General features: G+C 46.2%; 1 protein-coding gene across 13 annotated transcripts; it reads right to left on the bottom strand.

Annotated features, from left to right (window-relative positions):
- Nucleotides 1–208: 208 nt before the first annotated feature.
- Nucleotides 209–26,829, bottom strand: FYB2 (FYN binding protein 2). Of its 13 annotated transcripts, none has more exons than XM_021543013.3 (20): nt 26,676–26,829; nt 22,194–22,896; nt 21,058–21,252; nt 19,999–20,032; nt 16,335–16,423; nt 14,980–15,008; nt 13,967–13,998; nt 13,123–13,207; nt 12,670–12,823; nt 10,686–10,806; nt 10,559–10,602; nt 10,209–10,278; nt 7,825–7,908; nt 6,569–6,597; nt 5,742–5,799; nt 5,113–5,205; nt 3,409–3,493; nt 923–1,079; nt 779–812; nt 209–346 (listed from the first exon to the last, which is right to left on the bottom strand). In XM_021543013.3, exons 1-20 carry the CDS (start codon nt 26,682–26,684, stop codon nt 304–306), a joined length of 2,148 nt encoding a protein of 715 aa, XP_021398688.3. In that variant the 5' UTR covers nt 26,685–26,829; the 3' UTR covers nt 209–303. The 13 variants fall into 13 exon arrangements, with proteins under 13 accessions (XP_021398688.3, XP_085442327.1, XP_085442326.1 ...); XM_085586201.1 differs by having other exon boundaries at nt 209–389; nt 923–1,138; nt 5,742–5,802; nt 26,676–26,818; XM_085586200.1 differs by having other exon boundaries at nt 209–350; nt 923–1,138; nt 5,742–5,802; nt 26,676–26,818.
- Between the last annotated feature and the right edge of the window lie 747 nt (nt 26,830–27,576).

Genomic DNA, 27,576 nt, shown 5'->3' with positions numbered 1-27,576 from the left:
CTTGCAGTTCTGACAGAAATGAGATTGAGCAACTAAACTGCATGATTCTTTTTCTTAAAATGTAGAAATATAATGGCTGTTTCAGAGCTGACCAACAGGCTACTCCAAAAAGTGAAAAATACTGAAAATAACTAATAATCAGTCAAGACATGCTCTAAATGGCAGGGAAAAAAAAATAAAAAGAAGGAAACATCTCTTGCACATTAAATAGTGTAAAAAACTCCAGCTTTATTTACATTCCCATCATCAACCCCACAGCTGACCAACATGGGCTGTCACGGATGCAGGAAGCACAAGAGACCTTCAGGGATGCTCCAGGGGAGAGCAGCTCTCAGGGCAGTTAGGACTGTCTCAAAGAGAAAAAAAGGAATTTTCCCAGCAAGGGCCACCTGGGTAAGAGGAGGCTCATTTGTATAAATTATGCATGAGCATGCAAGGAAATGCTGCAGCAGGGAATTTAAGGGTGTGTTTTGGCAAGGCAAGGCACACTGAGTGGCCCATGTTTGCAGCAGATGTGGATTAATATGTCATATCTGAAGGCAAGTCAGGAATCTCCAATTTATACAAGTCATGACTGGACAGGGCTTTTTTTAGCTGCAGTTGGACTGGAAACTCACCCAGCAGCAGAGAAAAACTGGAAATACTTATTTAATATTTAATACTGGCTGTTTACATTAACTCCCCCTGCCTTCAGAAGTTTGAAGTACATTTCTCCAGCTACCCCCACACAGGAAAGAGAGGAGAAAATGCATCATAATAAATAAAAATCCGAGATTACCTGAAGTTCAAGTGCTCCACTAGAACGTACCCATCTGAGGGAGGAGGGAAAAGGAAAGGAGTGAAAGTCTGGGCCAAGGTGGCTGAGCACGAAGGACGTGGTTTGGGGGGAGATTTGTCACCCGGGGCCGGGCTGCGGACTCACATCTGCCCTGGGCGTTGCGGCAGATGACGGCGTGGCCCTGCAGGGCGTCGATGAGCTCCAGATGTTCCCCAGCTGCCAGCGGCAGGTCGGCGCGGCGCCGGCTGCGCACCGCGCGCGCGGCCGTGGCCCTGGCGAGCACGCGGATCTCCTTGTTGTACTGCAGGACAGGGAGCAACCAGGAGTTATTCTGTGTCTGTGTATCTGTCTTTGCAACCTCTGGGGAGGGAGGGGAGGAAAAGTTTCAGGATGGGTTGGGAGGCTCTGGGGAGAAGGGGGAGGAAAATCACAGCAGCGCCTCTGGTGAAGACCAGATTAAGGGAGTAGCACTGATGGCTTGAAGTGGCTACCTGTGGGAGTCCAGGGCATCCCTCTGGCTAATGTGGTGTTGGAACTCAAAATGTCCCTCAGACATTTTTGGAGGTTCCAGGCCCAGGTCAGAAGCATTTGAGACCCTGGCAGGCAGCTGCAAACAGCTGTGATTTTGGGTTTGAGCCATGGAATGATTTACCAACCTTGCAGGAAGAACAAGAAGTCACAAAATTTTAGATATTATAGTAGAAGTAGCTATAAAGTAGAGGGAAGAATTTTTTAGTATTGTACAAGGGGGTTTTAACACCTGTACAGGGGGGTTTTTAGTTTTGTACTTGGGGGTCAGAGGGTTTAAGATGGAGGAATGTAGGCCGGTCCTGTTCCTCCTCTTTCTTCTTCCTTGCCTCCATGTTCTTGATGATGTTGGCACTCACGGATTGGTTTAGAGTAGAAAAGCACCATTTAATATAGGTAATAGGTACTGGGGAGAAATTTTAAACATCTATTACGTAATATATCATATAAAAGATAGCAGCAGCCCTGGGCGGGGAGAGAAGAAGAAGAAATCAGGAGTCAGAGAGGATGTCAGGGTGTGTGTGTGCCTCTGCCTGAGCTGTGAGCAAACCACAGCAGCCTGAGAAGAAAATCTTTTAGATAACTCACAATAAACTGCCTTGAGACCGAACAACAGAGACTGCTGAGTTTTCTTTGGAAGCTCGGGTTGGAGGAGAGACTTTTCCACCACACTGAGCCCTGAACCAGGCCTGGGTTTAGGCTGGGGACGCACTGTCCAACATAGGTGACAGATATTGGCACGTTATTGTAAATCCAGCCCAGGGAGTTTCTGGTATTTAATGTTTGTCACATCCCACTGAGGGCAGAGCCCCACACGCTGCCCTGCAGGACAGAGCTGGGCAGGGCAGCAGAACATGTTAGAGATAAACAGAATAAAAAACCTTGAAACCAGCACAGACCAATTATGGCTTCTGCTTTGGCAGTGGGGCTGACAGACAGAGACTTTCTACAATCATCTAGGTACCACAGATTCTGACAGCTACCTAAAACAGAGGCTAGCCAAATTTAAGAGAATAAAAGTGGGTATTTATTGAAGGCCTTCAGTAGGTACATGCTGGGCAGTCACAGCCTCCCTCTCAGAGGCTACATCCAAGATGGATGGCGGTCATGAGTTTTTCAGACAATTATAAGTTTGTTCCATTTACATATCAATTAATCCTCCAATTACAGCTCCAGGTAATTGTGGGGAAATGGATTTGTAGAAAATTCTCAAATCCTGACAGAAGGCCCACTCTGTATGCAAACCTTGAGATGAGAAATGCTGACTTAGAAATGCCACAGAACAGGACAGACATTGCTGAGAGAGAAATTGAACTAAAAACAAGTTTCAAAGGATGGCCTTGCAAATAAGACTAGATACTTTAGAGAAATAGAACTACAAAAGGTGCATTGTAGTAAGAGCCACGAGGGGTAATTTTAGATGATTGGCTTTAAGGCATTTACAGCATGCTGTGACTAAAGCTGATAGACCAAGAAACGCTTAAAGTATATTGTAATTAGGAAATAGTTGGCATCTGATTGGGATGACATGAATTATAACATCTGTATTGTCTCACCCTTCTCATGAGACTGAAAATGGAATAAAAATTTTTAAAACGCCTCTCAGTTGCCCCATCTCTGGGTCAAAAAAGAGCTTAATCTGACAAATTGGTGCCCTGTGTGAAGAGATAACTTAGCACCAGTTTGCTCCCCTCAGTTCACTTTTGTCTATACTTTTCAGGCCTGAGGCACTAAGGTGCCCTTGAATATCAGGCCTATAAGGATTGTTTTGTCTGACCAAAATGTGAAGACAGCTAACTGATGCTTCATATGGAGTTTAGAGTTACACACTAATGCATTACAGGATTTGAAAAATATAAAAGCTCAATCCTGTCATCAGGACAGCTTTCCCAAGATGAGGACCAAAAAAGTTCCACCAGGTGTCTTTTAAGCAAACCACGGAACTGCTTTTCTCCTCTGGAAACCCCAATTTAGGTGAGAAGGTGACAGGTCAGGGGAAAACTTTCCCAGCATAGCTGAGGAGCAACAACATGAGTTGTTTGAGCAAGCCACAGAGCTGCCTTCTTCCCCTGACACAGCTAAAAATTACCATAAACACGTACCATAAATGTCTCTCTAAAGAGCTTCTCTTCTTTGTCCATCTTCTTGCTCTTTTCTTCACTGCTCTTCTTGAATCTGAAGAAATTTCTGCAACAAGAGAGACACACACATCATATGCATTTCTGAGCTGCATTTAAATAACCCCTGGCACATCTGAAATTGCAACCCAGAGTCTAATTCCAGCCTTGTCTGCAAGGAACCTTTGGAATAGCAAAGCACACAAAGTTCCCAACTCTTTTTCTCAGAAAAAGGTGAATAGACAACTCAAATTTAGTGAAGCACAACTTGAGCCATTTTGTTTGGGATAATTCTTCTTCTTTGGTCTGTAAGCAGCGTGGGAACAAATAAACTCTCTATTGAGTGTTTCAAATCAGCCCCGTTTTTATGGAAGTCAACAAATGACTTTTCCCCCAGCAGTTTGTCTCCTTCTGGTTTTATTTATGCTCAGAAATAAAGGGTCCCCAGATAACTCTCATCCTGAGTCACTTATGGAAGTGGAGTTTGACACAGGTCTCCAGATTCTCTTTGGGTTTTTCAGCACATGGAGAAGAAAGTCCCCCAAGCAAACATTTATATGGCCCTGTAAAGTGGAAAACAAATTCTTATAACCCACTTAAAGGGAGTGGGGCATTCCCTGCACATGGGGATGCCACTCTTTCTGATACATGAAATTACAGCTGTAGCATTCATTTTAAAACTAAGACAGGAAAAAAACACCAAACAAAAAAATCCCCCATCCATTTGTAATAAATTATTCATCCTTGGCTGATTTTGATGCAAAACTAAAGAGGAAGGGAAACAAGAGCTGAAATTAGAGACTTTTAAGCTGTGAAGAAATTCCTCCTTGGGCAGGACCTGTGATCTCTAAGGGAAAGTTGAAATTGCATGGACTCCCTGATGGTCTGTAAAGTTATACCTGAGACTTTGCACAGCACAACCAGTGGTGTTTGAGCAGCCCCATGCAGGTAAGACCCTGAGAAATGGATCTCTGATTTACATTCAAAGTCCCAGGTATTAGGTCATGAAAAAGGTCTTTGTGATGCACATTTTTGTGATCCCAGTTCCATGTGAATTTTTGCAGCACCAATAACAACAAAAAAATTTGCTTTTATGCACAAATGGCACAGTAAGAGTCAATGCAATCAGCCGAAATAATCAATATTTTAAAATACAAGACTTTAAAATACAATTTTCTTGGCAAAATAATAGAATCTTAGAATCATAGAATGGTTCCACCCCCTGCCATGGGCAGGGACATCTTTCATTATCCCAGGTTGCTTCAAGCCCTGCCCAGCCTAGTCTTGGACACTACCAGGGATCCAGGGGCAGCCACAGCTTTTCTGGACAACCTGAGCCAAGGCCTCACCACCCTCACAGGGAGGAATTCCTTCCAAAAATCTAATCTAAATCTACTAAATCAGCAAAAAGGAGCCAAATATATAGGAAGTTACAACTTTTGGCTCAGCTCAGTGGAAAGTCATGACAAGACTTCAGGATAAGACCTTTGGGTGTCCTCCCCTTATGCTCAGTTCAGATCCAAGGGTCTGTTTCACCCTTGAGATATTTTCTGCAAAGACTCCTGAAATCTGGCTTCAAAGGGAAAAGGCTATCAACAACACAAAATCTCTGTGCAATCAGGGACATCCTGTTCCTGAAACCACTCAGGGATGTGTGCAAAAATGGGAACACAGAATGGAAATCAAGACCTTTCCACGTCGTCGATGCTTTTCCTTTTGTCCTTGTACTCTTTCGCCACCCGAAGTTTTGGCATCCGGACCTTGTACTTGTCATCCTTCCCTCTGAGAGGAGCAGACAGGCAGGAATTCAGGTTTCTCCCAGCAGACTGTGTCCCCTCCCCGGGCCCATGTACCTACAGAGCTGGGATTTTTCTCCATCTCCCCCCACGCCCTGCACTGAAATGCAAACACTTGCTGTGATTTACACCAGCACGCACAGCCACCGCAATCATCTGGCAGCAAGACACCAGGACATGCTGTTCCTATTAAAAGTAATTTTTCTGACAAGGAGCCTGCCAGGATGGGGCTGATAATCTGGTCTGGGAGACAGTTTTCCTTCCTTAGGAAAAATATCTGATTTTTCACGTGTTTCAGGGAGCTGCTCTCTCCTTTTCACGTCTCTGGTGCTAACTGGGTAACAGCGAGGAAATATCCTGCCAAATTAAACACACACAGGGAGGGCACCTGGACTGTCTCCAGAGGACTGAATCCCAACCAGATCATGACCCTCAGTTGGCTACAGTACCAGGCACAGGTTTGTGCCAGGAGGAAAATCTCCTTGGGTTAAGGACAGCCCCAGGATAAAGCACCCTCCTCACCTGATCTCTCTCTGCCCTGCCTCGACATCATCATACACGTTGTCCTCCTGGGAGACAGCTGCTGTCAACCAAAATGAAGGACAGAAAATTATTAGGAGATGTCCCTCTGAGCCTGGTACTCCAAATAATCGATTGCAGAGGAAAACTGGGGCTGCTGCTCTTCGCTCAACCCAAAGGAGCCAAAGAAATGCAAATGGAGCCTTGGAGCTCCCAAACACCCAGCAAAGGTCCAGCACAAGGAATGATGCTAGGGGTTGGTTAGTTGTATTTATGGGCAGTTTTCTGCATGGGTTTGGCCATCCAGCTCCATGGGTGGAGCAGGAGCAGCAGCAAAGCTCCAGCTTTGCACTGCAGCCAGCCCAGGCAGCGCTCCCAGCACAAGGACTTGGGTATGTTCACTCCAGCATCCCCTCAAGGTTGAGGTTTATCCACCCCATTTATGTAAAGGATGAATTTGCCCCTCCAGCAGGCAAGAATAAAGAGTTTTACAGAGAGTTAACCTCTTTGTAAAGAGTTTTGTAAAGCTAGAGTGCCATGGGCTCACATACCACTGCCAGCATGGTTCTGAATGGGCTGTTTCACACAGTACCTTCCTGGATATATCCAGGCCTGAAGGGGAAATGCTCTTTTTTAAAGCAAAATCACCCAAAAAATGAGCAAAACCCCCATCCTCAAATGAAACACAAATCTCTATCACGTCTTCAAAGCTACTGCTGCCACAATACATGATTTTCAGAAAGGTACAGTGCACCAAGCTGATTGCACAGAACATTTGGCTCTTCAAACACACACAAATCCCCAGGAGTCAGGTACAAGTATGTGCTTACCTAAATTTGGTACTGAAATGGAAACCAGTCTGTGGATAGAAAAAAGGCTTTTAGAAACAGATCTGCACATCAGCAATGCCCAAAAATCCATGAGGAGCCCAAAAAGCTGTCAGTGATGCTGTTGAAGTGACAGAGACAGGTCGAGGTGTATGGGTACCATTCAGCATGGTACCAACAGCATTTCCCAAAATTATATCCCTTGCTAAATAAGCATTTCCATCCTGACAGCAATAAGAGACATTTGTTCATCAGGCAGGAAAGTTCTACACTGCATCCAAAGAACAGTCCAAACTCCTGCTGCCCTCCTCAACAACAAAGGGATTGCTGGACAGTTGGAATTTTTAGTCAGTAGTAATTCCTTCCTGTAAGTCTGCCAACATCAGGGGTAGTCCAGGAATTCAAAGGTGGCAAAGTCTGAGTTCATCTAAGATGATTTCAGGAGCTTTTAGGGTTCTTTGAGACAGGAGAATAGCACAAAACCTGGTAGGTCTTTCCCTATAATGATATTTATATTTGAAGGAGTTGCTGCAGGGCATTTTGTGTGAAAAGATTTGTAAGGAAAACAAACCTTCCTACAAAAAGAGGTAAGAAAGGTTTAACCTGGAACTCCCAAAGAAATAAGAAAAGGCAGGGTTTTCCTGGAGTTCAGGCACCGTGCACAGGGTGAGGCACTTGCTGGCAGCAGAGGAGGACAGGTTCTGCAGGTTCTGCACACCTGAGGAAAAGGCAATTTCCCTGGAAGCTTATGGACACTTTTGAATATTAGAATATCCAAAAAGGCACTGTAGGAAGTTATACAACATTTCCCACCCTGTTAGAGTGAAAACTCACTGTCAAACTTCTTCAGCAGATGCTCTTGCCAGCTTAGCTCTGAATGGAACTTGGAATAAAACCCCCAGCAACAAGGCTGTGCCTAACCCTGGCTCACAGATCAAGGCAGCAGGTATCACCCTTCTACATTCCCTTGTGTCATGCTGAGGTATCAGAAAGGTGCCAAAGGCAGTAGAAAAATCTATGAAAACCTGGAAACTGCTGTAGGACCAGCTCCAGGGGATTCCTGGTGCCAGCTGCACAGATGGACCATTGGCCACATCTGCCATGGCAGCTCCTAGTGAGTTGATAGAATCACTTTTGGTCTAAGTTTCCCAAAAAAAGTGCAGTATTCCTTACTCCTAGACCTCCTGCTCTCAAATAATTGCCAGGAGAAATGCTCAGGTTTGAAGGGGGAAGGTGTGAGATCACCATCATTGTCTTACCTTAGGTTGTCCTTGAGACTGAAATTGTTCAGCTTCAACTTTTCTATCTTAAACAGGTTTCCAAATCTCTTTTGTTTTTCTGTTCTGTCCAAAAGAGAAACAGGTTTTAAATTAAAATAGACACAAGGTACAGAAGCAACCCAAGAGATCCTGAGGCAGGGAAAGGGAGGGCAGCAGACCCTGGACCTCAGCTCAGAAGAAGAACTGAAGTGTTAACACCATCATATGGATGGTAGATTCACTGGGATAAGCACCAGAACAGCAAAAGGTGCTTCATTATTAAGACCAAGCTCCTATCTTTGCTTTTTTTTCCTGTGTTAATTGAAGTTGTTCTCCTCTGGCCCATCAACTAGAGGGTGATCCGGGTTTCTCTGGAGTGAAAATTCCTGAGGAGAAGGCAGCATTACCCAGGAGCATTGCAGTGGCCATTAAAGGAGATATCAGGGGCACCTTCTGAGCCACCCTCCCTCACACATTTCTATTGTGCATGTCCTTGAGGAGGACGGTCCATGGCACACACTTCTCTCTGAAGTTTACAAAGGGCTGCAAATCTACACAGCAATTTTCTTGTAAAGTATCCACAAGCAAGCCAGGTCCTCCCCTGGGTGTCATTACCCCTGCACAGGGGCCATTAAAAACCCTTTCTGTGTCTCAGCACACCTAATCCTGCACGTGGGATCAATAGAGAGATCACAGAAAGGCTGGTTTGGGGATTAAGACCCTGCCCTCTGAAACCTGTGAATTTGGTCCCAAATGGTCTTGAAATTCCTTTCCAGCCCCAGCGAGGTGCACTGCTCCCTTTGTGAATCAGCAGGGGAGTTTAATTTCTGCACCCTTGTGCAGAGGGGCAAAGAAGAAGAAGAAGAAAGAAGAAGACAGAAGAAAGAAGAAAGAAAGAAAGAAGAAAGAAGAAAGAAAGAAAGAAGAAAGAAGAAAGAAGGAAGAAAGAAAGAAGAAAGAAGAAAGAAAGAAAGAAGGAAGAAGGAAGAAGGAAGAAAGAAGAAAGAAGAAAGAAGAAAGAAGAAAGAAGAAAGAAGAAAGAAGAAAGAAGAAAGAAGAAAGAAGAAAGAAGAAAGAAGAAAGAAGAAAGAAGAAAGAAGAAAGAAGAAAGAAGAAAGAAGAAAGAAGAAAGAAGAAAGAAGAAGAAGAAGATGAAGAAGATGAAGAAGAAGAAGATGAAGATGAAGAAGAAAATGAAGAAGAAGATGAAGATGAAGAAGATGATGAAGATGAAGAAGATGATGGAGATGAAGAGGATGAAGAAGATGAAGATGGTGATGAAGGAGATGAAGGAGATGAAGATGATGAAGAAGAAGATGAAGAAGAAGACGAAGAGCTTCTATGGGGTAGGGATGTGCATGATCCATCTGGGAATAATTCCCTCTGGATGGATGGAGGAGCTGCTGCACCCCCACCACGCAACTCCCACAACCAATTTGCAGAGAAATGACACTTCCTTCTTTTCATAACCATCCTGTCACCTCCAGGGGGTTCAGCTTTCCCCTTTTTCCTCCCTCTCTGTCACACACAGGCTCTACATCCACGTGGAAGCTGGACTGGGATCCAGATGCAGACCAGTGCAAGCCTGCCATCCGTAAGGGAAAAGCAGATGTACACCAACACCTTATTATTCCTTATTATTATTCCTCCCACACTGCTCCTCGGAGAGAGCCACCAGATGCACTCCAAGCCATCCAGTGCCACACTGCCTTTCCCAAAGGCTGTCTCTATTCCTTATAAGGATGACTTCTTACTGCATGAGGGTAGGGAACCACACAAAACACAACTAAACTTCACCTTACACCTCCTCATCCATTTGGGAAGCTCAGGCAACACATAAACCCCAGGCTGCAAAACTCATTGATTTTATATATCTTGAAAGGCTACATAAAAAAACGAGCAGGTTTCAAGTTAGTTATGGCACATGGGGTTCTTCTCCAGCCTTCTGTGATCTCAAATGTGAGCATTTTGTCCTGTTTCATGGGGACAGTTTGTCCCTTGAGCATCCCCTCCTTTGGCACACATGAAAAAGGTGCCAATTCTCAGCTACAGCTGAGCAGCACTTTTAATCAAGAGAGGGCAAGTGAGGCTGTCCTGTGTGCCTGGTGCAGGAATAGGTCTGGGGGGGCAGTACTTGCAAAGGATGGAGGGTGTTCCAGGAAGAAAAATCCCCCTCACTGCTTTGGGATTTAATTTTGGTAACCACTTTTTGCTCCTGAAGTGTTAGCCAAAGGGGGAAGAAGGAAAGAAACCCAACCACACAACTTTTCTGCAGTTGAGTCAGGGACAAAAAAAAAAAAAATGTTTCCAGCTAGTACCTGGCATGTGAGATCAAGGCTGAATAGCCAGGATTTCAAAATACAGGCTAAGAAATTGCAACTTACCCTGGTTTTGCTGGGTTATCACCCCCAATCTCAACATCTTCATATGTTTCCTCGTAGCTGTTTCCTGAAACTTAAAACCAAGGCCTGCCATTAAGACAAGTTCAGTAGCAATAAGGTGAGGTTTGCTGGACAAATTACACCCAGACCTTTTACATTTTACTCTTACAGAGGCTTCAGGGCTGCTCAAATGAATTCCATGCTAGACATATATACCACTCCCCACTGGTTTTAATGGGAATTCAGAGCAACCCAGCCAGGAGGAGACATTGTAGATGCTGGAAGTGAAGCAAAACCATTCCCAGGGACCAGCCCAAATTGAAAGCAGCTTCTGTTTGAGCTTCCCCACTTACTGCTGTCTGAAGTGAAGGAACTCGAGGCATCTGAGCCGTGGCTGCTGGAAGACACAAGTGTGACATGGGGGTTTGCTGCAGGAGGGATTTTAAATGACATTTCCTAAGAGCCCAGGCCTACACTCACAGTCTGTAATGCAACTCCTCAATGTCATCATAGATGTCCTCTGGTGCCTGCAGAGACTGCCCAGGGTTTTGGCCCAAGGCTGCTCCTTCTGGCTTTGGAGCACCAACACCCACACTGTGCCCTGGAAATGAGATTATAAATTAAGAAAAATTAAATAAATAAATAAAATAAATTTTAAACAAATGAAATAAACCTTTGCTTTAGGAGGTTTTCCGAGGAATCACTCAGAGAAAGGACAACTGTTGAGGGTAACACATCAAATAAGAGCCTACAGATATATTTTACTTTCCAGGAGTCCAGGAAATTCTCTGCTCTGAGACACTTCAAGAAACAAAAGTGAACAATTTTCAAAGTTTTTCTCTTTATAAGCCATAAAAATGTTTTATGTTTAAAAAGCTTAAAATGCCTGTCAATTTTTTCAGTTGTGGCAGCTCTGTCCCAAATCTTCCTCACCTAAAAGCATCCAAGAGATTATTCTTGGATCTCCAGAGAAGTGATTGGAGGGAAAGCTTGGCATGGTTGGTGGAAATGTTAAGATTTAAATAATGAACCAGTCCATTGGAATACACCTGTAAATCAACATCTTGGCAAGGATCCAAGGAGGATGAGCATCCCTGAGATGGATTTCACTGAGGGCTGGAATTGAGCCTGGGAGCTGCACCTCATGAGGTTACAAACAGATTATTACTGGAGAACTCTTAAGTGGCCATGTTAAAACCTTAAAATTGACTTAAGAGAGTTGGAGCAATGCAGAAATGCAGGCACACAAATAAAAACAGATATTGTTTGTAAATATCTGTGGGGTGTGTGCAAGGGCAGGCTGGGCAGGGCTTGGAGCGCCCTGGGGCAGTGGAAGGTGCCCCTGCCATGGCAGGGGGGCAATGAGAGCATCTTCCAGCTCCCTCCAACCCAAACCATTCTGATTCATGCAGCAGATCTTGCTGGACACAGGCACCACCTCAATATGGTCCAGCTAAAGACCAAAACTTCTGCAAAAGATCCAAATTCAGTGAATTAGAAAAGCAGGCAGGCGTGGACCAAACAATTCTCCAAATCAGCCTCTCTGTTGAAGCAGGAGGCTCACCAGGAGTACTTTAGTACTTTGGGAAAAAAAAAAATCCCAGCAGAAATTACCTCCAGCTGTTTGAAGGTCAAGCAAACCAGCAAGATGTTTTACAGAAAGAGACACCAACCAAACCAGAAGATTATTACGAGGTGATTTTAAATAATAATTTAAAAAAATAATTAAAAAAAGAGAAATACCTGAGAACTACACCAATAAAAATAACCTCGGTCACAGTCAATTTACACTTTCTCCTTCACACTCCTGTCCGCAGAGCTACTTTTCTCTCTTTCATCTTTGAAATGCTGCCATATCACACCAGTGGCTTGCAGAGCCTTTGCAGAACAGAACCAGTGAACATTTACAGCTGAAGCTGTGCTTGCAGAGGGGATGTGATTTGGTTTAACTGTGCAGCTGAGGTGCCTTTCAGCAGCTCTGGTCTCTGCCTTCAGAGCATCCTGACAGAAGGAGCCCAAAGTCAGCCTGGCACCACGAGGAGATGGAGCAAGGAGCCAGCACAGCACCCATCTCAGCCAGGCACAGAGGGAGACTTCAGGTTTTCATCCTCCCCACTTCATTTCCACCCCAAGCCTTGGCCAGCCCCTTTCCTGAGACTCCCTAAATTATGAGGAGCAGAGGAGATGGATTTCAGCTCTCACGGATAAGGGCAATCTGCTAGAAAAACAAACACCTCGCCTGGGTTACACAGATGGTTAACCAACTTAGGAAGCTGTTTGCACAGCCAAAATAAATGATCCAGGCCAGAATACAAACGCTCATGCAACCTTTTGCCCTGGTTTAGCTAAATTGGTTCAAGAGTTGCATCCAAATGTAACGTTTTTTCCCATATGGAAGAGACATTTGGGCAGCAGATGGGGCTGGGGATTGGGGAAACACTCAGTTGTGCAATGAGATACTCACAGTGCTCTGCTCTGTCTTTTGCCAGCCCTGGTGGGGTGGGATACATTGCATTTTGGGGACTGGTCACATCCTGCTTCCCTTGCAGAACCTTCAGCACACCTCTGCCCTCTGCCCTGGCATGGCTGGTGGGAGACAGGTACTCGTTTCCACCTGTCTGGGATCAAGCATTGGGTTTGGTCAATGCAGTCCTTACAAACCCCTTTCTAATGTATATTTCTGTTACACACCTATGCATCCATAAGAATATCAATTTTCTGTGGACTTAAACAGCGTCACACCCTTCCCCATCAACCTTTCGGGCTGAAGCAGCTGAGTGATGAACAAGCAAAAGAGAAGTTGGAAACGCCCTGGGATTAAGGGCTCACGTTTCAAGTGTCTCCCAAACAGAAGGAGGACAGAGGGAGAAGAGACATCCTATAATAATTATTAAAACTAACCTCAAGGCTACAATACCTCAAACATTTTGTTCTCCTCCAGTTTTGCTCTTTCATAGCTTGGTTTTCCCTCTTTTTCATCCTCTATTAGAGCTCTTTCTGGGCTGAAATGTTCAGAAATGAGAGATCTCAGCACACACACACTTGAGCAAAGTCACAAACACATTGCCTTGTGACAGGGCCCAAACAGGCAGCTCATTTTCCCTCTGGATGAGGGACATGCCCAAATAATACAAAAGGGGTAATACAAATCATTCTTGGAAGAGAGGCAAATTAATATGATTGTTTCCTCCTAGCTGGAAAGGACAAAATAAATCCATTTGGGGTGGCACCTGGACCACACGATGTGCCTCTCACCACACTGTATGGAGGTTTAGGGAAGAAACAGCAACAGGAGCAGGACTTGATACCTTTTTTATCCCTGCATCACATTTCCCATGAAAGTGACCCCTCTTTATCACATAGTCACCACCAAAAAACCCAGCCTTCAGACAGTGACCATAAATACACACCACAAGGAGCTCAAAATGTGACATTTGTAGGGTGAAATTCAGAATGGACTCTGCCTTGCACATAGAACCAGGTGCCCCAGTTTGAGAGCCTCATAACTCTCCGTTTACACTCTTCAGGTTTCAGTAGGAATAGACAGTGCAATTTTTTTTACAGTCTCCCCTCTAGATATGCTTTAGAATGAAAACAATCTTAGAAACCATGAGTGCTGGCAAAGAAAAGCATCACTTTTGCTGTCTTAGTCATGAAATATATGAAATATATTTCTATTCACTGAGTGTTACAATATTCAATTTCGAACCCGAATCAATTGTGGGGCTAGAAGAAGTTTGAGAGAGAGGAAAGGAAATTACCTGGATTTGGCAAAGGGAAAAATCTTCTGTTTCTAGAATAAAGAAGAGGAAAGCCTTCAGCCACTGTGCTTTTCTCAGCAGTCAAGCTCTCATACAAGGCCTCAACTGTCAACTAGCATTTAAAGAAATATTTCTTTAGAAAGCCCATAAGTATTTTATGTTTGGAATAGTCATCAGACAAGGAGATTTCACCTCCTTTGCAGGACAGGGAATACACATATTGACAGACTACACAGGGATAATAAAACAGTGCTAGGGTTGGACCAGTGAAGGTTCTGGTCAGCATGGAAGCTATTACAGAAAGAAAAGCTTGCAGAGGAAGAGGAGGTTTTTTAAATTGAAATAAAGATTTCCCAGCCTGACATAAAATGAGACTCCAGCCAAGCCAGAGAACCTCTCTGCAAATCACACAGAGATAAATAAGTTTGGAAAGCCGTGCTACTATCCAGGCAGTGTGATGGCTTTGGACTGGAACCTGGAGTTTGACATTTCACAAAGAGTTTCAGCAGGGCCAGAGCTGATGGGCAGGACATGGACATCTCCTGGCACAAGGTGATGAGCTCAGCCAAGCAGGGCTTATCTAGGAACAGTTTCAGCAGCTCATGCAGGATGTTCCCCCTGCCAAGGGAAACTGCCACCCTCTGCAGCCAGGAGAAATGAGAAGAGTGATCTGCAGCAGGGGATGAAAGCCCCAACCAGCACCAGCTCACCCTTGGCAGGAAATTCCAGAACACTCAGTGGATTTTTTTTCCTTCAAAAATTCGCATTCTTGATATTGGTGCTCAACACTTGGTCCACCACCAACATCAATCCAGTTGGTATTATCACTTCCTTACATTTCTGCAGTGGAAATCAAGGGAACTGACTCTTCCCACTGCTATGTTTGGGAATCTCATTAGTCTTTGTGTCCCCTCTGCAATTTCCTATTTATTTTCTGAGAGCCTTCACAGAGCACACAGAGAAATTCTTGGCAGGTAAGAAATACAGATATTAGAAGTTTTCAAGATGCTTACCCGGTGTTTTTGAGGCTCTGCCTTAGGTCCTAGGAAAGATATTTATGAAGAGATATTAATTTTTAGCCCATGTTAAAGTCACTGCACTTTTAGGTGCAAAACTCAGATTGAAGTTGGGATGCACAAATTCACCATGCCCTACAGATCCTTCCCTCTGCTATTTGAGCATTGGTTTGCCTGCAGGGTGTCAGAGTCCAAAACATCCCTCTGGCTGCCCTAGCTGTCTCAAAACCCTAGCAGGAGGCTCAAAGACCTTAACATAAAGTCAAAAACATCTGTAGCTTCAATTTTAGCCTGTAGAAAACAACCAACTCTATCCAAAAATTACAAATCACAAGAATTTGAGTAGTGTAATAATTGAATTAACATAGAGTAAAAGAGTAAAATTTTAAGGCTTTTAGAATGTAGTTCAGAAGGTCAAAATAGAGAAATTTAAGTGTGTCCTAACATTCTTCTCCTTCTTCTTGTCCTCCATATCTTAGTGTGATAGTGACATTTTCTATTAATTCTATTAATTCTATTAACTGTCTTACATAGATGATGACTACTAGCACAATATTTTAAACATACTACATGTAAATTTTAATATAAAATGGCAGCAAGCAAAATTCCATGCTAGACAAACCTCAGCAAGTCAAAAAAAGAATGTTATAAATAAAATAAAATTTAAAAAAAGCCTTAAGAAGCCAATCCAACGCATTCAAACTCCTTCTTTAGCTGCACAAACTAAGAAACAAAGACTTTTACACTCTTAGAGTCATCCCAACAAAGCAAACCCCCAAAGCAGGGGGCTGCAGGACCAAGCCTGACTGGCCGCAGCTTCCAGGATCTGTGAAATCCCAGGGGGCTCTGGCAGTCCCCCACAAGGGACTTGCTTGGCTCCTTTCCCCCTGGGAGACAAAATCTGTGCACGTGGCAGAAGTAACCTCCCCAAAAGAGGCATTGTGAGAGTGTGGAAAACGTAAAAGCAGAGCAGTGGCACCTTTAATAGAAAAAATTTTACTGGGAAAAAATATTGATGGATCTGGAAAGGTCTCGTAGCCTGTGCCCTTCTGTTCCCAAGGAGACACTGAGGTCTGCCTCACTATCTTATTTTTATTCTCCTCTACATGGATCATATCTTATGCTATTCCCCACTGAGTTTTACTATAAGCATCATTTTACCCCAAAATTTTAACTTGTTTTGCCATTGCCCCAGAGCCCTCACACTACACAGGGGGACGGGACACTCAAACTTCTTCTCCCAGACCACTGTGCAGCTGCTTTTCTCGACAAGAAACTATCATTTTCTATTTTAAAGTCTTTTTTTCCCAGCTAGCACGTAATTCACCTCACAGTGCTGCCTTTCAAAGTACCTTCAATGACACACAAGGTTGTGGTGTCCCCAGACTGATTCAGGTACATCGGGGTTTCTTCATAATTATTCTGCTCTTCAAGTTGAGCACTGAGAAGATAAAAAGGAGAGAAAAGATTTTTTTTTTTTCCCCATCCCTTTTAGTAGTATGAAAAAAAAATAAAAATTCATCTTAAGGACAAGGAAATCAAGTGCTTTGATAGTGAGCCTACAAAAAAGCAAGGTGAAATCAGGAATTCCTCGGGGGGAGAGGAGAGCTGTGGCAGATGCAGGGCTCAGCTGAACCTTCCCCCTGACTCCACGCTCCCTCTGCTCGTCCTTTGGGAGGCCAAGCTGCATTTAGAGGGCTCAAAGCACATCAGGAGTCTTCCTAGTTAGAGTCTCCTGCCTACAGCAATCCCTCAAGTAGAAACAGGGAAAAAAAACACCAAAAACCCCAAAACAAAACACGGAAATTGAAGCGCAGCATTTCTCAAACCTACTCAGGTACTTTGATAAAAATTCCCAGTTGGACTCTTTGGCATGTGGCTTCTCATGGAAGGGAACAAAAGGGGAAGCAGAGATTGCAGAGGGGACTTTTAAAGGTCCTGCTCCTGAGCTTATCAAGCCACCCACTCCATGCCAACCCCGTGAGTGGCACGTGGCAGCCACAGGAGGAGGGAAAGCACCACAGCTCCAGAGTGGGAATGCAGAGCATCCCTCTGGCTGCCCTTGGACCCTGGCAGGGGTCAGGAACCCCCCTGGACAGAGCCCCCAGAGACACTGGCTGTGATCTCTGTCCATGGAAAAGAGTTTTCAATCTTACAGGATGAATTACAAGCTCTGAGTGTTTGATAGAAGTAATAATTAAGTGTGGCATGGGTGCAAAAGTAAAATTTTAGGATTCTAGATAAGGGGTCCAAAGGGGACAAGATGGAGGAAATTGGGTGTGCCTTGTCCTTTTTCTCCTCCTTCATGCCCTCCATGTTTCACTGTGGTGTTGGCATTTTTCTGTTGGTTCAGGCTGGGGACACACTGTCCAATGTAGGTGACAGATATTGGCACGTTCTTGTAAATCCAGCCCAGGGAGTTTCTGGTATTTAATGTTTGTCACATCCCACTGAGGGCAGAGCCCCACACGCTGCCCTGCAGGACAGAGCTGGGCAGGGCAGCAGAACATGTTAGAGATAAACAGAATAAACAACCTTGGAACCAGCACAGACCAATTATGGCTTCTTTGGCAGCGGGGCAGAAAGACAGAGACTTTCTACAATCTCGGAATCATCAATACCTCAGATTCTGACACTCCAGCAGCACACAGCCTCAAGTGCTGGGCTCCCCAGTCCAATTCCCATCTCCACAACCTCCTTTTTCCTTCCCTCCTCCAGAAATTCACGTCAGTGAATTTGGGAGCAGATGCAGGGGGAAGAAAAGGACCCAGGTGAATCCACCAGTCCTTCCCCTCTGCCCACAGAGGTGGAGTTTTTGGCATTTTAGGAATGTACCAGGAAGCAGCAAATGGACAAGACACGGCTTGTAACACACCTGGGGGACAGGGTAAAGCGGGGAAAGAGCACCAGGAAGAATTCTAGCAGGAACTTCCTTCTTCTGACTGTGGAAAACCTCAGGGAGGGTCTGTTTTTCCTGGAATCACCCCGCTGTCACAGCTCTGCTTCAGCGGAGAAAGGACCAAGGGCAAACCAGAACATGAGGAACAAGAAACTCAAGGTGCACTTTGACAGCAGCGAAATCAGAGAAGGAATCAAGCCCTGCAGTCCAGCAGGAGGCTGTGCTGATGGCAGGGGCTGCCCCAGCCCCCCGGTGTCCCCTGCAGCCCCAGCATGGGACACTGCCTCTGCCCCACAGCCTGCTCCTCCCCACACACCCCAGCACAAAAAACCATGTCAAGGTCTCTGAAGCCAGACCTCATTCCAGGTGAGGCTTTGAGGAGGGGAATTCCTGTCCCCAAACTGCTGATATTTGGCTTTTATGCCAGATTTATCAAATTAATTTCCCCTGTTATCACACAGTTAATATTTAACAAGTGACCTATGTAAAGAACATATCACAAGTGTTGGAGCAGGACAGCTAACCCTGCTGCACTACATTGCTGGAACAGCTTCTTGCAGTGCAAAATAGCTTTGGAGGAGGTTATTTTTTGACCAGTTCTCTTCTGATAAGTACAGGTTAAAAGTTAACACCAGCCCACGCTGGCAGGAGCACCTCATGATGTCAAGAACAACCTGGAGGAGTTGTTTGGGCACAGAAAGTATTTTAAGAATTCCCCTCTCTTTGCTTTGGTTCAGCTGTCCCATTTCCCCTTTTCACAACTACAACCAAGTGTGTATGAATATTTTCCCCCACTTTTGCTGTTCTCCTTGTACAAAACCCAGGCTGCTGCACAACCACTCATGACAAGTCAGAGACCAGAAAAAGTCAAAGGATCTCCCTGCATACAAAAGAAATGTGTCTGCAAGGTTTTTGAGCTGTTTCAGACAAACTCAAGTGATTTTGGACCATCACCCAATAAAAACTTCACTTCAGCAAGTGGAGGCAGCTGAAGGGCTGGGATGATGAGGGAGGGCAGTGGCAGCACAAACACGGGATCACAGAACAGTGCAGGAATACAAATTCCTTTGCTGCTGGCAAAGAAACCCCCAACACCTTCTGGTTTTACCAGGGCTTTGTTTCAGCAACAGTTTTCAAAAGCATTTCTTTTCTAAAAACACAAAACTTGAGTACACAGCAAACAGGAAGCAAAAAATACACAGGGAAGGGTGATGACTGTGCAACAAAAGCAATGGCTTTTTGGGGAGTTCTACTCCCCACCAGCTAAACCAGACCTAAAGACACACGGATATGGTTCTCCATGAGGCTTTAAGAGAGAAGAGGGGTGAAGTTTTCTCCCTTAGGAGAGGGTCCTCCCAGCCAGCTTTGAGCTTGCCATGTGGGTTCATCACACAGTCACAGAATCCTTGAATGGGTTGGGTTGGAAGGAACCTTAAAGATGATCCAGTTCCAAACCTTCCCCCAACCACAAGCAGGGACACCTTCCACTAGACCAGGTTGGTCAGGATCCCATCCAGCCTGGCCTTGCACACTTCCAGCTCCTTGAACAGCCCCTGGAGCAAGCTGCTGCCTCCAGGAGTGGCCATTCCCTCCAGGCTGAAGGGGAAAGGAGATGGGGATGTTCCCACTGATGCCTCAAGTTTCGGATTTTATATTTTCAGATTCTGTGCTGCTTTAGTGTGTATGTCTAAACTTCACATCAGGGGATGGTGAGCTCATTTCACAGAGCAAGGAGACAAAACAGCTGGGGACCAAGGACAAATGACCCAAATCTCAGCCCCAAGAGCACAAACAGCGTGGGCTGGAGAGAGAAAAACAAGCAGGGTGGGACTGCCTGGGCTGAAGCTGGAATGGGACAATGAACTCCAAGGTGCCAATGGAGCAGAACTGATCCCAGGGAGAGCCCCCGGGAGTGCTCGTGCATTTTGGGACCATTTTGGGTCATTTGGGTGCAGCCCTGGCTGGGCTCTGGTGCTGCCCAAGGTGGATCCATGGAGGAGATCCTTTGAATAAATCCCTGCTTTATTCTGTAACTCCATCCAGCCTCTGTTCTAGGGCAGCCTGCACAAGGCATCGCCATCACCTGTGAGGCACACCTTGCCTCTCCCCAGGCTCACCTTTCAGGGGTCAGGTAATCCTCTTCTCCAGGAGCTGCACACAAAGACACAGAGGATTAGTGCTGGAAGGCAAGCCCACGCCCCCCCAGAGCACATGGGAGGTGTGACAGGGACAGCCCAGGTGTGACACAGCCCTGCCAGCATAAACTGGGGACGTGGCTCTGTTCATTTGTCATTATTATTTCACATTTCCTGGCAACAACCTCAGGATTTCTAGAGATAGATAATGGGAGGGCATGGAGATGATGGCATAGAAATGTAACTAGTTCCCCCCACCAGATTAGTATATTTAGAAAAGGCAAGTAGGCTAGAAAAGTTTCAGTGAAAAACCCTCTTTCCCTCTCATTCTTATCAAAGCCAGGGCACACCAATAAGAACTGGCACTGTAAAGCGAAAGAGACTTTAGCAGAGCCCTTCTTACAAAAGCAGCTCCCTTTGAATTAATCAAAAGTTGTGCCTAAAGATCTGGCTGTAATTAAGGCTGTATCTATAAAGAAACACCACTTAGCAGCTTAATAAGTGGTCCAGAATATTCTATTATGCAACATCAATAGGGTTTTATTATGGGAAACTGAACTTTTGCATTTCTTGATGTCGGAACACTTAACGACATTGCCCTCTGTTGTATTTAAAACAGAAGTGGGGGGGATTAGCAGACTATTTTCTAACAATTTTATTGTGCCTTCCCACAGTTGTGTGCTCCAGAACCGAGGCATTTCCCATTGGAGAGGAGTGATAAAGATCAGCTCAGCTCACAGGCAGCTGCTGCTGCTTTACAGCCAGCTCCAAACTGCTCTCAGCACGGGAGGGAAGCGGCTTTCCAAGCATGGGATGGCGTCCAGCCTGGAAAACCAGATCCCTTCTCCAGATTAAGAGCAAAAATCGGCCCCACTGAAACTGCTGAGCTCTTATTAATGTTTGAGGAAGAAGTTATAAACAAGTAACGATGTCTGATTTCGGTGTGCTGGAAATCGCGGCCTTACAGCTGTCAATAAACTGCTAATTTTAATTCCTTTTCTATAGAACAGATCTGGGGGGAGAAGACTAAATATCTCTTACTTGTTTCATTTCCTCTGTGGACCAAAGGCATGGTGCTTTGGAAAGCACTGAGATCAACCTTCGGGGGTCTTGGAGGCTTCCCAGGGGCAGGACCCAGGGACTCTGCTGAAGGGAGAGGTTTAATCCTTGGCCACTTGCTCCCAGGGCTGTAAGACCATTTTCCTGCTCCAGGCTGGCAGAAGGGAGGTTCCAATTCTGCTCCAGAGAAGCACAAGGACAGGCAGCAATTAGCCCTGATTTAAGCAAAAATCCACGTAGGATCATTAGCTGTTGTGCTGACATTTCTAACCAGCTCTGTCTCCTCCCAATTTCAGTGTCCCCAGCACACAGCAGGTCTCTCACCACGCCAGCAGAATGGCAGAACAAATGGAAATGCACATTTTTACAGATTTTTACCACGTGAACCATGTTGGGGGTCTCAGCTCTCGACAGCTCCCTTCCTCTGGATTATAAAATACCAGCCAAATTTTCTATGCTGGTAACAGATTAATCCACCAGGATTTTGGCTGTTTGCAGTGCTCAGTCCAGGCTGAGGTGGCTTTCCAGGGTAAACAAAGACTTCAGGTTTTCAGTCCCCATCACCCAAGTCACATCAGCAAGGGGAGCTTCACAGCCTCTGAGTTTCCCAGCAGCAGTTTTCTAAAAAATACTTTCTCAGATCTTAAATATGACCCTTTGCAAAGATGGGAGGGTGCAGAGGCAGGAGGGGGGAATTGAGGTTGAAGCTCTCTTAATTAGAACTAAACTGTCTTTCCAGACCAGCCTTTCACATCTGTCTGAAGTCACATTTACCTTGGGATTGCAAACGGCCAAAGCACACCAAAACTAAGATAGTTTCCTGTCCTCAGTTTTCATCCCACTCTCAAAATGTGGGCAAATTCTTGGAGTGAATTTTAAAAATAATGCCTTGGATATGGGGAGTCCTCCTCTTACCCAAGTGGAGCAGCAGTTTGAGAGCCCTTTCTTACCTCCAGAGCAAGAACAGAACATTCCAATGGGCCAGCTTGGCCTTTAGTTTGTCCCAACCCCCAGGAGCTTTTCTCTCCTGCTGCTGTATCCTGCACTTCCAGATCACCTGGAAGTGATCTGGACTCATTTATTTCTATATTCAGCGTTAAGAATACACCTTTCCATACCTTTCTGGTGCTGAGGTGGCTCTCTTGGAACACAATAACCCGACTGGCAGAACGCAGATGCCACCAGACCTCCAGCACCTGCTCCAGCAGAGCTCCTGTCTCCTCTGGGAGCCTGTGGAAGATCTATCCCTCTGCCACGCAGAGCATCCTTCCTCTGGGCACACCAGTCCAGCACAGGGGAGCTCCCCGAGGCTGCCATCCTGGCACTGCCTGATGCAGCAGGAGCTGAGCTGCCCGCCCGCTGGGCTGGGACTCTTGGACTTGTTTTCTCCTGGCGGGATAAAGTCTCTTCCCAGATCTGTAGGACATGCTGGAAAGAATCTGGGAGCTGAGGGTCCTCTGGAGGTGTTTGGCTGGATCCTTGCTGGTCAATGCCACAGGAGAGGAGAGGCTTTTCTGAGCTGCTGCGAGGAGGACTCAGCCCTCTCTCCGAGGCGCTGCCCGTGTGCTCTTTGCTGTGCCCCGGCCGCTCCCTGGGACCCTGAGGCTGTGCCAAGGGGCTGTGCTGGGGGAGCACAGGGGTTTGGGCAGGTTTGGACACTTTCACCTCTCTCTTAGTCCGGGGCAGAGGGCTGGAGGTGGTGCTCCCTGCAGAGCCAGGCTTGGGGGAGATCTCCGCGGGAGGTTTCTGCCCTGGTTTGTTGGCCAAGTTGGAGTCGTTCTGAAATTTTGCTCGGAGGGCTTTGAAATCAGTCACACCTTCCTGGGTGAGGGGAGAGAGCACAGAACTGCTGCTTACAGAGGTGGCAACAGGCAATTTAAACAATCCTACTGTTTTCAGAGAGAAACAGGCTGCACACTCAACCTGGGTCACCAAGGATATGCCGATCCTGGTGAAAATTTAAAAGCAGCAGAGGAGAATTTGTTCTTTCAAAGGATCCTCCAAAGACTCACAAATCACTTCTGGTGAAGACAAAAGAGCTGAAAACAGTGGGAAAATGCAGGAGCACAGCATGGAAACCAAGCAGGAGCAGAGTGGCCAGGGGAAATGCCTCCTTCTCCCCAATGTCACCCAGTGATGGAGAATTTCCCTCGGGAGAATCTGGCAAACACTGAATTGAATGTTAAAGCTTTCCTGGCAGAGGTGCTGCAATGCTGTTTATACACCTGCTGGGTATGAAAGCTGCACTTTATTTTCAGTACACAAGCACCAAACAGGGGAGAGGCCAGAGCTGCTCCAGAGATGCCCAGTCCATCCCCACCCTCCCTGAGAAAACTCCACCAGAGAAGAGAAGAGAAGAGAAGAGAAGAGAAGAGAAGAGAAGAGAAGAGAAGAGAAGAGAAGAGAAGAGAAGAGAAGAACAAAATAACCTCCTTGGTGTTGTACTCCTAATGACCTCTGGGACAAAATCTCTTCCTCTGGGTGCTGGTTCAGCTTAGGGTCCTTAAGTCATCCAGGGCTCTTTGGATGCTTCTCCCCTTGCCTTTAATGCCACTTCAGGAAGCAGAGTGGCACGCATAACCCAAACCCATGGCACACAGAGAGCATCTCCCAGTGCAGGTGATGGATACTGCCCATGACATTCAGTTCCTCTCCCACACAGTTACCAGACCCCAGTTTCTTAAAGAAAAGGAGCAAATCAGTGACAGTGCAGTTTAAAAGGGCACTTAAAGAAACATTCTGCTTCAGCCCCTCACTCCCCTGCATCCCACGCTGAAGAAAAGGGACTACAATTTTTGCCTGCAGTGCCGTGGCTTAAATTCAGCCCTGAACTGAACTAGGGAGAAAATATGAAGAAAAATTTATGAGCTACTTAAGTCCTTGAACTGCTCTATAACTTTTTATATGCCATGATTACATTAGGTGCTCTGCTCTGGCAGCTTAGTTCGGCGCAAGGCTTCACGAGAACCTGTCTAATGAGGAAATTGGAAAAAATTATCTAGGACAGAACTTCGTTATTCTGAAAAAAGCTCCAGCCTTAAGTGTTAAGACAGAACAGATGAATAGCATACTGAGGTTTTATTGCACTTAATTGCACGATTTATTAAACACTGACAATTTCTCTTGAATAACCCCTTTCACTGACTTTATTACTTTCACAGGGTAGTACATGATGTAAAGAACCAGCCCTTGGGGGAGAGGTTTGAATTGCTCCAATTATATTTCATATTAGTGGTCAGCAGCCTGATGTTGTGTGAGCTGCCCAGACAGGCTAATCTAGGGGTGAGCCATGGGAATGGGAGCTTCCAGAGGCACACGGAGGATGAATCAGGTTTGGGGGGGGGAAAATACAAAATCCCATATGAACCTGATCCCTCCATCGATGCCAGGCAGGAAATAAAGCAGTGAGGTGCCCTAATGCAATTGCAGGGAGCTGCTGCATGTGGTTGAAGAGTTCAGAGCTGTTTACCTCCCTGTGTTGATTTTCTTTACTGGAGCAAACAATTCCTCATCAGTGCCCTCAGAGACAAGGAAAAGAGAAAGGAAAAAGTACCTGCTTGTCTCAGAGTGCCCCAGGCAAGACAAACACAGGGTTTTTGGTCAGGCCTCTCCCTGGCACTGGCTGTGACAGAAATGGGTTGTGACAGTCATGGGCTTGGCACTAAGTTTAATTAAAGTGGGATGGATATGAGCTTTCCTTCTCCCCCCAGCTCAAATTGTTATTCATCTTGCCTTGAAAAGGCAGCTTCAGCTGATTTGCCTAATTAGGAGGGAGATATCTGTGCTCAATGCACTCTCAGTGCCCCTCACTAGGATGTGGCTCCCCCAGAGCGCAGCCCATGGGATGCTCATGGGAAGGAGGGACAAGAACAGCCCCCAGCCGAATACACAGAACTGTTGGGGTGGATGGGGTTAAATTGCCACCTCCTGCACACCCACACCCAGCTGGGCTATCCATCCCTCCCCAAAAAAATCTCCTGCAAATACTGTCTCCTTGCACAGGGCAGAGCTTAGTCAGACCCTCCAAGGTGCAGTGAGCTCTCCCAGTCTCTGCAGGGATAATTCTGCATCAGAGCTGGGACTGTTTCAAGCACAAACCCATCCAAGCAGCTCTCCTGTTTGACCCATGCACCTTCAGCCAGCCCAGGGAGCAGCTCAGCCTAAACACAGTGTCACAGGCAGGACACTCGTGGAGTCCCAGTGTCCCAGGGAGGGCTCAGGTCCCCTGAAAATCAGACCAGCTGACAAGCAGGGGGAATAAACTCATACATTTAAAGGCCTGCCAAAAGCTCACAATGTGCATTACAGCTACATCTGGCCAAATAATTGACTGTGAATAATTCTACATTTGGCAAAAGCCCACGCAAGATGAGAGGGGAAGAGAGAGAAAAAAGGAAACAAACTCCCACTGGCCGGAAAGCTGTGAGCATTAAGGAGCCAGGGGACAGAAGCATTTCAGAGTCAGGGGGCAGTGAAACTTTCCATATTTTCTCCCTAAAAAAAAAGTGCTCTTCTAACATTAAGATCAGACTAGGAAGCAGAATAAAGTTCAGCTTAAGCCTATGATAAGGGCACTTTCTAGAAGGAGCACCAGCAAGAGGTTTGTGCTGATACTTTGGACTAAACAAAAGGATTCTGAATTCCAGAATCCCAGAATGGTTTGGATTGCAATGTACTTTAAAGATCAATTTGTTCCAACCCCTTGCCATGAGCACACTCAACATTGACCAGATTGCTCCAGATATGGGACACAGATTGGTGTCCCATCCAATCTGGCCTTGGACCCTTACAGGGATGGGGCAACCTGTGCCAGGGCCTCCCTACCCTCACAGGAAAGAATTATTCCTAATATTTGATCCAACCCTGCTCTCATTCAGTTTGAAGCCATCTCCCTTATCCTGTCATTCCAGGGCTTTGTCAAAAGTCTCTTTCCAGCTCCCCTGTGGCCCCTTCAGGTACTGAAATGCAATAAGGTCTTCCCCAAAACCTTCTCTTCTCAATTAATTAATTAAATTGAACTAATTCTCGTTAGTTTCCTGAAGTTGCTTTTCTAAAATGAATCAACACAGGAAAATAAACCCCATTCAAGACATGTCACGCAGGACAGCTGAGAGGAAGCACTGCCTGTTCCCCTCCTGGAATTTTTCTGGCTTACTCCATCCTTTATCTTGATTCCCAAGGGAGCTGGGGTGGGTAAATGTTTAATCCGTGCTGGCCTCTGCCCTGGCGTGGGACTGCTGGAGCCAAGCCAGGCACCCCGGGCAGGCACTGCAGATATCATCGACTCATTAACCCGCTGGCTTCTCCCAAAATAAATCAATAAACCCCAGCTCAGCTTTTTGTTACATTTAGAGGCACAACTGCAGCTGGTGTCAGAGTGAGAGGGGAAGGAAGCAGGCTCTGGGAGCCCCTTTTTGGGGCAGCAAAGCAGCATTTGTGTGTTTGCACACAGAGCGGGAGCGGCGATGAGCGAGCACCTCACTGCCAGGGTAAGCTGCTCGATGGAGAGAACAGCCCCAAGCTATGGATCAGCAGCAGAAAAGCGAGCAGAAATCCTTCCCCCGGGCCAGCTGCAGAAGAGACAGAGCCCCAGCAGTTACCAGCTCCATCCCTCGCTGCTCTGCGGAGCTCCAGCGGCTCAGCCCGGCATGTTCCGTGTGTCCTGCCTGTCCTGCTGCTGTCCCTCTGCAGCCAAGCCAGGCCAGGCAGGCGGAGCCAGCCCCAAACACACCTGAGCTGAACCTGGCTCTGCCCCTGGGCAGGGCTGAGCCTCACCTGGGCAGGGCTGAGCCTGCCCTGCCTCCCTGACCCGAGCCACCGAGGTCAGCAGGCAGCAGGCTTGGCATGGGGAAGGGATGGCAAAGGGAAAGGGCAAGCTGGGTTTGCTTTTTGGGGAGAAGAATGGCACTCACCCTCAGCATGGTGCCCTCACAGCACACTCTGTGTCCGTGTGGTGTCCGTGGCTGTGGGAGTTTATAGGATTTTGAGTGGTTTGGTAAGAAGGGGCTGTAAAGATTGGCCAGGTCCAACCCCCCCCCAGCATGTCCACAGGTCCCTTCCCACACCTGGGGCAAGCAAAACTGAGCAGAGGCAAGGAGCCCCGTGATGTCCAGCAGTAATTCTCACCCCACAGAGACCTCGGGGTGATTAAACCAGATGTTTTCCCAGAGGAACCAAATGTTTCCTTCACCTCTGGACAGCAGAGCCCAGCAAAAGCAGTCATCCTTGCTGCAGCTCACACACACTCCTGGGGAAGCAGCTCCTCTCCATGGAGAGATGTTCCTCAGGGTCCTCAGGACAGCCCAGTTAAATCAGGGCAAACAAGATTTTTCCTATCACTGGGTATTTCTGCCCTGGAGAACAGACTGAAAGTATCTGTCCAAACACTGAGCCTGTGTTTTTACAGAGCATGTCTCCCAGGAAAAGCAAGGCTGGTTAGCTCAGCAAGAAGAGAGCTGAGAGCCCCAGGACTTCCTTTTCCCCTCTGTGGCTGGTCAAATA

The sequence above is a fragment of the Lonchura striata genome, chromosome 8, assembly GCF_050655825.1.
Source record: "Lonchura striata isolate lonStrDom1 chromosome 8, ASM5065582v1, whole genome shotgun sequence".
Lineage (NCBI taxonomy): Eukaryota > Metazoa > Chordata > Aves > Passeriformes > Estrildidae > Lonchura > Lonchura striata.
Note: the sequence above shows the minus strand (reverse complement) of the source record. Positions and strands in the feature narration are given on the sequence as shown.

What these genes read in the sequence shown, in the direction of transcription:
- FYB2 (XM_077785240.2), bottom strand. An exon ending in GATTACCTGACCCCTGAAAG is followed by an intron (nt 16,424 to 19,998) that starts GTGAGCCTGGGG and finishes TTATCTTCTCAG; the next exon opens with TGCTCAACTTGAAGAGCAGA. An exon ending in GAGGAGTTGCATTACAGACT is followed by an intron (nt 10,603 to 10,685) that starts GTGAGTGTAGGC and finishes TGTGTCTTCCAG; the next exon opens with CAGCCACGGCTCAGATGCCT.